The sequence below is a fragment of the Vigna unguiculata genome, chromosome 3 (assembly GCF_004118075.2).
Source record: "Vigna unguiculata cultivar IT97K-499-35 chromosome 3, ASM411807v1, whole genome shotgun sequence".
NCBI lineage: Eukaryota > Viridiplantae > Streptophyta > Magnoliopsida > Fabales > Fabaceae > Vigna > Vigna unguiculata.
The window spans coordinates 17,600,910-17,611,861 of record NC_040281.1 but is presented as its reverse complement, the minus strand read 5'-3'; the positions used below and the strand labels follow the sequence as shown (position 1 = coordinate 17,611,861).

The 10,952-nt window shown below is 28.9% G+C and overlaps 1 protein-coding gene across 2 annotated transcripts; it reads right to left on the bottom strand.

The window, feature by feature from the left end:
• Positions 1 to 706: 706 nt before the first annotated feature.
• On the bottom strand, positions 707 to 5,262 carry LOC114179895 (cysteine-rich receptor-like protein kinase 10). Of its 2 annotated transcripts, none has more exons than XM_028066383.1 (6): positions 4,873 to 5,262; positions 4,626 to 4,765; positions 4,228 to 4,438; positions 3,404 to 3,638; positions 1,677 to 1,827; positions 707 to 1,377 (listed from the first exon to the last, which is right to left on the bottom strand). In XM_028066383.1, exons 1-6 carry the CDS (start codon positions 4,952 to 4,954, stop codon positions 979 to 981), a joined length of 1,218 nt encoding a protein of 405 aa, XP_027922184.1. In that variant the 5' UTR covers positions 4,955 to 5,262; the 3' UTR covers positions 707 to 978. The 2 variants fall into 2 exon arrangements, with proteins under 2 accessions (XP_027922184.1, XP_027922185.1); XM_028066384.1 differs by having other exon boundaries at positions 4,626 to 4,794; positions 4,873 to 5,261.
• Between the last annotated feature and the right edge of the window lie 5,690 nt (positions 5,263 to 10,952).

Sequence of the window (10,952 nt, the reverse complement as noted above, 5' to 3'; positions counted from 1 at the left end):
AATACCTACGAACACGAATTTATTTGTCATCTTGATATAAAAGATCTATAAACCTATGATGCGCCCACTTCAAGCTCATTTGAATCTAAAATATTTTCACCAATAAATCATGAATTAACTAACAATAGAACTTACTATATCATTAAAAAAAATCATAAGATAATAAGTTTGTAAGTTTTTCTAACTTACTCAATTAAAACATTTTACAATGTGTTGCTCCAACTTACAATTAAACTCCAACAAATTATTGAATTACTACTCATCGTTGTTCTTACACCTTATTCTCTTTTTTCTTAACCTTTTCAACCCTGTTCAAGTCTCTATTTTTGCAGTATTTATGAACTCCGAAATAATTGTTTTATTTTATTTTCCATTCCTCTTCTATCATTTACAGACCGTAGAATCACTATCGAGGAGCAAATCCAATACACGTAAGATACCAGGAAGCTTAGTAGCTATGAAGAGATTTAAGTCACTCTGTTGGTGCTTCACGGGAAAAAAAAGAAACTCGTTTGTAAAATGACAGAACTTGTAAAACAAAACCATTAGGTATAAGGAAAAAGACAAAATTTGGTGTTCACAATTGATATATAAGCATATGACAAAAATTATTGAAAAGGTACATTCAACCTACAACTGTGAACAGATTTCTCATAGGAGATTCAAAATCTGGGTAACAACAATGAGGCGTAATCAGAAATCTGGGTACGTAACAATGAGGCGTAATCATTTGTAATGCCAAGTGGCAATAAAGAACTCAACACCAACCAAACCATTTTGTTGGAGCATGGAAAATGAGAATACTTAACTTCTTCCCATTTCTCACTTGTAAACATTAATTAAAGAATAAGAATTCACTAGGCATTCCTAGCCTATCTAACCCCTCCCACTATGTACATTCTACTCAGTTTTCACACCAGCTATACTTACATTACAAAAAGAATAACACCATAGTAGATAAAAACAAATACAATGAGCCTAACCCTCCCGCATTGGACGTTTACCTTTGGGGTCTGTTTCAACTGTGGCAGAGCTGGTCCCAGTGGCACTGTTAGTGACAGTGGTATAATTACTTGAATCAAAAGTGTGTGAATCGGAGGCACCTGAGGTACCCAATGTGGAAGACAATGCAGAGTGTCTTCGAGGTCTTCTGTATCTTGAACCAGGCACCCCTGGTCTCGATGGTTCCTGCATCTGGCCTGGTTTCCTTGACAACATCACCACCACACGCCTCATCGTGGGACGTAGCTGTGGATCACCTTGAGTGCATAACAAACCCATTTGAATGCACATTGCTACCTCTTCATCTACCATTGTACCTGCTAACGTTGGATCCACAATTTCTAAGCTCTTCCCTTTCTTGTACATCTTGTATGCCTATTATAACCACAAAAACAAACCACTCTCCATCAATTCTAAATGCAACTTGCTTATGTGGGTATGCGGTAATGGTGATGTAGGTTGTAGGTGTTGGTGGGGAGAGTTAATTTTGTGAAGACTCAAAAGATATACAATTCATGACCACCGTTGCTATTAATTAATCGGTTGATCAAAGAAAAAGTCCTCAGAACTTGCTGAAATGTCAACGAGAACAAGAAAATGCTATATATAATTGGTTATGGGGTCATAATAGTAAAGTGATGGAAGTAAAGAATAATCTTAATAAAGAGTGTTACCCAATCAAGCATGTTCTGGGCGTCCACATCCAAATTGAAAGAGGAGTTTCTGTGGCCGGTGATCAACTCCAGTACCAAAACTCCATAACTAAATACATCTGCCTTCACTGATAAATTTCCATGCATAACATATTCTGGAGCCATGTATCCACTGAACAATTCCCACGTACGAGTAATTAGTTAAGAGTAAAAAACTATAAGCCACAAACAAACGATCACAACTGGTCAAAACACTTGACTTGACTAGTCAGTCATATCATCAAACACATGCAATGCAAGACGTGCCGTAACTAATACGCCAGTTTCTTAATCTGTTGATTTGATATATGAGGAGATCCTATGGGTTGATGGCAAAAGGAGAAACAAGGTAGAAAACATTTTCACATATATTTTAGTGATAAAAATGTAAAAGTCATATTATGAGCGCTGAAAACGTAATGTTTAATGTTGTTTACTTTTAAAACTATATAAGATTTCATCAAACATTAATATTATAAAATATTACTTATAAAATTGACGCTGTAGAATTTATTACTCAAAATATTATATAAAGTGCATGATGACCGTTTAATGTTAACTTGACCTGACGATTCAAATGAAACTGTTTAGCAAAATGAAAAAAAAAATACATGAATTCATTCAAATTCGAAGAAGATTTTGATGAAATTTCAGATTCATTAATTAGTTATATTAGTTGATAATGTTTGATAAAATAAATACTTCTGTACATTATGCAAAAGAGAACATTAGTAACGGTGCCCGAATTTTTATCATGTCATTTTATTTTATATAGTTAAAAGTTAATTATTATTGTTATTATTATTATTAATACGTAAAATTATTATGTGTATATTAATTTATATTTTTAAACATCTCTATTTATATACTTTATTTGTTGTTGTTTTGTTTAAATTTAATATATTATTTTAAATATTTAAATTTAAGCTAACAAAATTTTGAAGTCATCAATAGCAAGAGAACAAATGAGAACTTAGAAGGTATAAAAAAAAAAAAAAAAGCGGTTCGAGGGAATCAGTCTTTCAACTTCCTTGGAATGGAAGAATATCATACAAAATAAATAAATAAATTGATTTATATAATTAAAGGGTATATTGGAAATAAAAAACGTAAAAAGAAAATGAACTCATTTTGTTTTGTTTATAGTTATAAATATTAATTTAACCTCATCTTCAATTATTTTTTCTTATTATTCTCAGGTTGTAGCAATTTGTATATTGTTAACTTGCACGTTTAATTCTTTAATTTACTTATGTTAACTCGAAACACTAATTTTTATGCCATTTTAAATATAATTAAATTTATCATTTTTATGAAATAGTTACTTTTCCTCATCATAAATGTATGACCGAACCTAAAATTGAATCATTCAAACTTTTGAGCTGGATCCTTGGCAAAAGTAATTATTATTATTAAAGTTACGTAAGAGTGTGAAGTTTCATGGATGAATTATGATAATCTTGAATTACTAAAATCGTCGAAGAAAATAACCTCGGAAAACAAAGTATCTTTAATAAAATATACTACATGATACCAAAAAACGTGGAAATGATCCAAACTAGTGTGTATGCGAAGAAGAAGTATTAAATTTTGTTTTGCTTTACTCCCACGGTCCACATGCGATTATTTAAGCAGAAACATATTCAAAATTTGGTAGAAATCTTTTGAAAAAAATAAAATAAAAAACGATAGGCAAAGGCAAGGCTTACTTGGTTCCAGCCACACGTGTGTTGACTTGGGTCTGATCTTCAGGGAAGAGACGCGCCATGCCGAAATCTGCAATCTTGGGCGTCCATTTGTCATCAAGCAAGATATTACTGGCCTTGATGTCACGATGGATGATGCAATTGTGTGAGTCTTCGTGTAGATAAAGTAACCCCTTTGCCACGCCTGTGATTATGCCCAACCTACGTTTCCAATCCAACTTCTCTCTCTTTTGTGATTCTGCATCCATTTCAACTTACCACTGTTATAAAAATAACAAAACAACATCAACATCAACAAACACACAACCTCCTTAATTCCCCAATCAACATTTTATTATGTTTGGTGGGATTAGTGACAACCACAACAAAAAAATCTACAAAACAACACTTCCTTTCCATACACTATCCTTCCTAGAAGCTCGATGCCTAATCCAAACTTCAATGTTCCTCTGCTAACAACTCCCAACAACTGCTGCTACTTTTCATTCATTAACATTCAAAAGGTAAACAAAATCCTAGGGATGCTTCATGCAACAAAAAGTCCTCATGCCATGTCATAGCTTAGATAACATGAATGAAAGAGTTTCATGGTAAACATTCTATTAACTCCTTCAAACTTATCCTATGAATCAAACAAATGAATACGGAAAAGTCAAGGTCTCTTCTAGAGTTTCTTTGGGCACACAAAGTTTCTTCAGACTGGATTACTAAATTCAAATCCGTTTTTGTTTTTTGTAAATAGTGTATAACATAAACGACAAGGAAAATAAGGAAGTGATGATTTGATGAATGATGAAGGAGCGAGTGGGCATTGAAGAAGCACTCACTGAAAAGAAACTTGTCTAGGCTTTCATGAGCAACATACTCATAAACAAGTAGCTTTTCGTTCCCGTGGACACAATAACCCACCAAATTCACCACATTCCGATGCTGCACACGAGCCAATAACTTGGCCTCGTTCATGAACTCTTTTTTCCCTTGATTTGAACTCTGTGATAACTTCTTCACAGCAATCTCTCTTCCATCATTCAGCTTCCCCTGCAAACAACCCAAAAACCCAAATTCCACTAATCACAAACACGTAAGATACAGTAGTGAGCATTTTTATTTTTGAGAATTTTCACAAAAGGGAAAAGCCAAATACTAGAAAAACATTGAATCCAGAACTAGGTTTGATTGAATTTCACACTAGAACGAACCAATTAAAAGCTGATTATGATTATACCTTGTAGACAGGGCCAAAACCTCCCTCGCCTAGCTTGTGAATATTACTAAAATTCTTGGTGACAGCAGCCAAGGTTTCGTAGGCAAAAATCTTCTGCTCTTGCGCAGCCATTCTCTGTATATCAGCTTCATCGTTTCCCTCTTACCAAACACAGAGTAGAAACAGAATTCTAGTAAAATCAGACAATTCGTCTACCAGAAAATTAAACGGTTTAAATGGAAGAGGATAGAGGATAGAGAGGATTTACCTTTACTGGAACCGAATTTGAAGTGTTTAACAAAACTGTGAAAAAAACAGCGAGTGTGAGACTTGTCCTTGTCCCTGTCCATGCGGTGTGCAATGAGAATGTCTATGATTCCAGATTTGAAGAGATGCCCATCAATCGAAAACAGGAACACGAAAAAAGAGGAAGTATCAATTGAAAGTTGTGATCTTTTCGGGAAAATGAAAAATGGGTTCGTGGGGAAAATAGAGTTGGAAGAGAAACTTGAGCTCTTTTGGCACAGAACAACAAATAAACAATGGAAAAAGAAGAGAGACGCGTGTTGCACTTGTTGAACTCTCGATTGACTCTGTTGCAGTCTGAATTTTATTTTTTCTTGAATAAATTCTAAAAAAAAAAATTCCTCCAACAATATTGATGATACTAGATCTATTTGGTGGTTATAAAAGGAAATCTGGTCCTGTACGCGATTTCCTAACACGACTGTTTTAAATATTTTTGTCGCTTTTCCTGCTGGAAATACACTATGCGAAGCCAATTTGGAGTCTTCTTTTATTTAATAGATTTAAAATGGAAATTTTCCAAATTAAATTTATTACGTAAGAAATACTTTTTTAAGATTATTTAAAAATACGTATAATTAATATCGATATAAAATACTAAATTAGTGAATAAAAATATTTTTAAGAAAATTTAAACATTATTAATGTTAGAAATTAATTTTAGTAATTAAAAAAAATGTTGACATAAAATAATAAATTTTAATGTAATAATTTAAAATATGAATAGTATTAATACTTAAATTCTAAGAGATAAATAAGTGTATTTGAATCACCTTAAAGTATCACAATTAGAGGATGCCAATAAAAAGTCATGACCCTCTAAGAAATCTCCGACAAACGGTGACTCTTAAGCACAACCTTCATATACTTTTTGGATACTTATATAAGGAAAACAACACAAGGTAAGAAAAAAAGAAGTCTTGAGACACTTTATCAATTTTACCCAAGCGTGCTAAAAAGTGCCAAAGACCTTAAGTGCGTGAATAATAAGTTAAATACAAAGAGATTGAATTGTAAATCCTTCATGAAAAGTATGAAGTTTTTCTAAGAAAAATAAAGTGTATATTCTGTATTCACTCTAGAAATTGTGAACCTTTTATTTAAATAACAATTTATTATTATATAACCTAGAAAGACTTTGTATACTTGGATTATAAATGCATCATATAATCACTCCTAAACTCATGAATAATTTAGTGGATTTAAAATATTAAAAAACTAGTTTCTAATTAATTATTTAGACCTTTAGTAACCAAAACCTAAGTAATTAATGTTAGTGACCAATTTAGATATCAATTCATAAGAGAAACTATTTTAGTGACCAATTTAGAAACCAATTATATTTTTTTTAAAACTAGTTTAGTTACCAATAATTTTTAGTTTATAAATTAGTATCTAAACATGTCACTATAGTGACTAATTATATTAGGTCACTAAATTTAATCATTATTTGAGATTTTTCTTGCAGTGTGATAAAAGAAAAAATATAGTGGTGTCCAACTTGATTTGCAATATCAAATAGATATAATGTGGTAAATGCATCTTCAAAGGTTTATTGGAGAATTATCTTTTTGAGTTTATTTAAACAAAAATTTGTTAAAATTTATTATTATTTTTGTGAGAATTAAGTGTTAAAAACAGTTAAATATAAAAGTATAATTATGCTTCCTTTGATAGACAATAACTTAATGTACAACAAATTATGAAAGACACAAGTGTTTGTCAAATTAACCATATAATATTTTGCAATCTATGTATACATTTGATAGAGTGCAAATGTTCTCAGATGATAAAATACATAGAAGTAAATTAGCATCTATTAAAATGAAAACCGCAAAAGGTTATTCTATATTGCGGGGAATGTTTCCTTCTTTCGTTAAAAAAATGAGAATCATTATATAAATGACAAGTTACATAAAAAAGATCCCTTAAACAAAAATTTAAAGTTGTTTTTCTTTGCCAAATTTCTAAACAAAGCATTGTCAACTCCAAAAAAATTGTAAACTTTGTACTACACTACAATTTAAAATGAATCAAGGAAATGCACACTAACAAGAAGAACATAAGTACATCCAACTATTAGAATGTTGATAAAATGAAGAAAGAACATTTATTACTAAATGAATTGTATTAAATGTATTAATTATTATCAAGTTGAAGTTGTGCTAGAAAAGATTCTACACTGACTCATTTCTTCAAGAGTCTATGTGAAATCATTCAAGAATAATTGAAGCACACCAACTTGAGTGACATCTTTGATGTCAAGCAATATAGTTCAAAGTTGTTGTAGAAGTACTTGAGTAAATTTTATAATGTTAAGATACAGTGTCTTCACTCTCTATACTCGATCCTAGGGTTGTTAGACCACTTCACTCATTGAACAATTGTCTCATCATATGTTTAATATACAAAGACATATTAGATTAGACAATTTATTATTATAAAATCTTGACCATTATGTAAAATTTAAGATACTACTCACATAAATCCAATATTTAGGACTTACAAACTATAACTAACAAAAAAAAGTGTCATATTTAATGATATGTCATCTCACAAAATTACCTTAAATTTAAAAACCAAGTTGTAAGTTAATATAGTTTCTTGTTCTACGATATCTATTAATATTATAACGAGTTATTCATAGCCACTTTAAAGCTTATAAAAGAAGATTAAGATCACCATTTATACACACATCCAATTAAGCAATATTATTGCAACAATGTGTTCAAAAAACACCAAATCTCAAAAGGTTATTAGAATAAAAAAAAGAATCATAGCATTTGATTTCTTTAAAAGATAATCAATTTATTGTTTCCTTTGCCTCAAAAGTCAATAGAAAACAAGATGATCATGCGTTCGTGTACATAAAATTCTTTACGATTTTAACATGCACGTGAAAGCAAAGAGATCATGAATCATGATCATTCCAACTCACGAGCCGCTAGATAAGAGTCCTCGTATTTTTAGTTCAGATGGACTAAATAGTGATAAATTGACCATATATTTTGTACCTTAACTTTATAAAACACAACATTCAACAATACAAAATAACTTTGTCCACCAAAATTGGAACAAATGCACTCACGTGTTTTTTTTTTTTTTTTTTCATATGATACTATAACTCGTTTCAAGTTCCCTCTTTATTTCATATGTGAACCCATACTCTATAGTTTGACATTTTTGCAGGGGTTTACATACATGGCTATGCGTGTTTTCTTAACTACTGAAGTGAACTCTACATAAACATTTGTGTTCTTTGTTCTTAATTTAGTAAACTTATTTTAATCAGGTTTGAAATAATTTTACTGATTTTACTAATTTTTAATTACTCTCTAATTTAAAAGTATAGACTAATTTAGAATCAAGAATAATAATTATTAAAATCTTGATAACTAATGATGGAAATTTTTATATTCCAATTTACCAAATCAATTATAATAATTTTTATTAATAATAGAGATTATTAAATATTAATATTTTTTAGTTTATAAAATTGTATTTAATTTAGCTAATATTAATTATTTTAATCTCTAAAATGTAATAATTATTTAACAATTTTATTGTAATGTGTATTCGATTTTTCGTTCAAGAGGTCCAACTAATGTTCATTTCAAACCTGAATTTCTTATCAGTAAACAATTTATTGAAGTATGAACCGATTAACATCAAACATCATTTCATTTAGATGTATATGAAAATGCAAACATTCACTGTACAGTCAACTGGTACAATCTGATTTTTAAAACTATGATCTATAATTAATGGTTTAGACTCTGAGAGAAGGTAGTTTGTTAGCTATTCATAACATTTTTAAGGGTAAAATATTTTTTAGTCCATTAACTTTAACTGAAAATTGATATTAGTCTATTTTTGAAACTTTAACTCAATTTTGTCTACAATTTTTAGATGTACGTGACTTTAGTCATTCTAACCAAATTTTGTTAAATTTATTTAATGTTTCAAACACGTTTCATGGTAATATTTGAGTTAATATTAAAGCGAAAATGTGTCAAACAGTGTAAACAACTCAACTATTACATTAAAATGTGTTTGAAACTTAAATAAACTTAACAAAGTTTGATTAAAATGACTAAATCCACACATTTATACAGAAGAAATACTAAATTAGTTAAAAATTTCAAAAATAGACTAATTTTAATTTTTACTGAAAATGAAGGAACCAAAAATATATTTAATCATATTTTTAATAACCTTTGAAAATTATTTCAGATACATAGAGAAAAGAAAATAATTAATTTAGAGATAGATTTTGTTGAGATGGCTTCAAAGAAAATTAATTTGAGAAGTTAATCGTTATAATAACAAATTTAGAAATTAATTTATAAACTAAAAAGTTATTGAAATTCAAAATAATCTTTATTATTAATAAAAAATTATAATTAGTTCGTGAATTAAAGTTTAAATTGATTTTGAATGTCTATAATTTTGAATTTATAAATTGATACGTAGAATAATCATTCTAATAATTAATTATTTTTATTTTTAAAATTAATTTTTATTTAATAATTTTCTTATAATGTCATTGTTTTGTATTTTTCAAATCTATATAAATATTGTTTATTTCTTTAATATATATTTACGTAATAATTAATTTAAGGTACTTTAAGTAAATATTCTTTAATTTTTTCTCCCTATGTTGTTATTTTGGCCTTTATGCAACTCCTATTAGATTACGAAAACATAAAAATAAACCCTACATTTAATTGAGCCTACTACCTCAAGCAAAAAACTCTACATTTAATTGAGTAGTTCCCAAGAACTCATGAGTAAAGTGTGGGAGTGTATCTTGTGTTCCTTGATTGGCCATTTGGGAACACTAAATATTTAGGATCTCGTCTTTCAATTATAAAGTACATAAAATTTTCTCTGGGGGCGAAGAGAAAGGAACAAAAAATTTTATACCTACCTGCTTACAAATAAGTCAGTCATAACCATTTTATGTAAAATTTGTCACTTACTTTTTCTAAAATAATATTCATAATTTGATCTCTTCGTCGAATTATAATATTACAGGTCTTAATAGCTTCATGACATTATTCTTGACCTAAGATATAATTAATTATATTATTTTAATAAATTGATTAATAAAATATAATCAATCTAAAACATTTAATTACTCTTAATCTATTTCAAAAAGAATTTAGATTTTTTATTGGATTTTCTTTTATGTTATTTTTCTATATCTTTAAAACAAGTTGATGATCACTAATTTTAAAATTAAACAAATATATTAAAAACTATTTAAAATACTAACATAATGTATTTTTAGTGTGGAAAGCGAAAAAAACTCAATAGATAATGTAGACTCTTTCAAAAGTCAATGAAACTCTAATGTTTTAGCAAATCTGTTATACCACCCGTATAATACCCTAACCTTTAGTAAAAGTTAATCTTTAGTAGAAGGAATAGAAATTTCATTCCAAGTTTTTTTTTAGGGCTCCAACTATGAGTAAGGTGGTCATAAGTAGAATAACTAAACACTGTATATAAATATTTTCTCAAAAATAAAAACAGTGAATATAAACATAGTTTCTAAATAATATTCCAACCTTTTAAAATTAACATAAAACTTCATCCCTCAAACTTAAATTTGCAGAGAGTAAATCAAAATAGGGAGGGGATATGCAAAAGATTTTAGAGTTTGGGCTTCTCTTTTCACGGACAAACAAGACAAAAGACAATTTCTTTCTACACATGCCTTTCTATGGATATAAAATTTTCCATTTTAGCTCTTGTGCAATTCGATTTTTTCTTCAAACATTTAATGTAACTAAGACTTTTTTATTTTAATTTTTAGATTAAAAGATTTAGAAGTTATTTTTAACTTTCAAAAATAACTTTAAAAATAAAAAAGAATTAAAAAAAATAGTTTTCGAGTTACATGGGAACAATATGAAAAATAGTATGAAGTTGCAAGAAGAATTTGCCGACAAAAAAGGACACATTTATGTGAAAATGCATTTGGTTTGGAATTACCCTAAAAGATTAGGGTAACCTAAAGAGCATTCCCATTCCTCA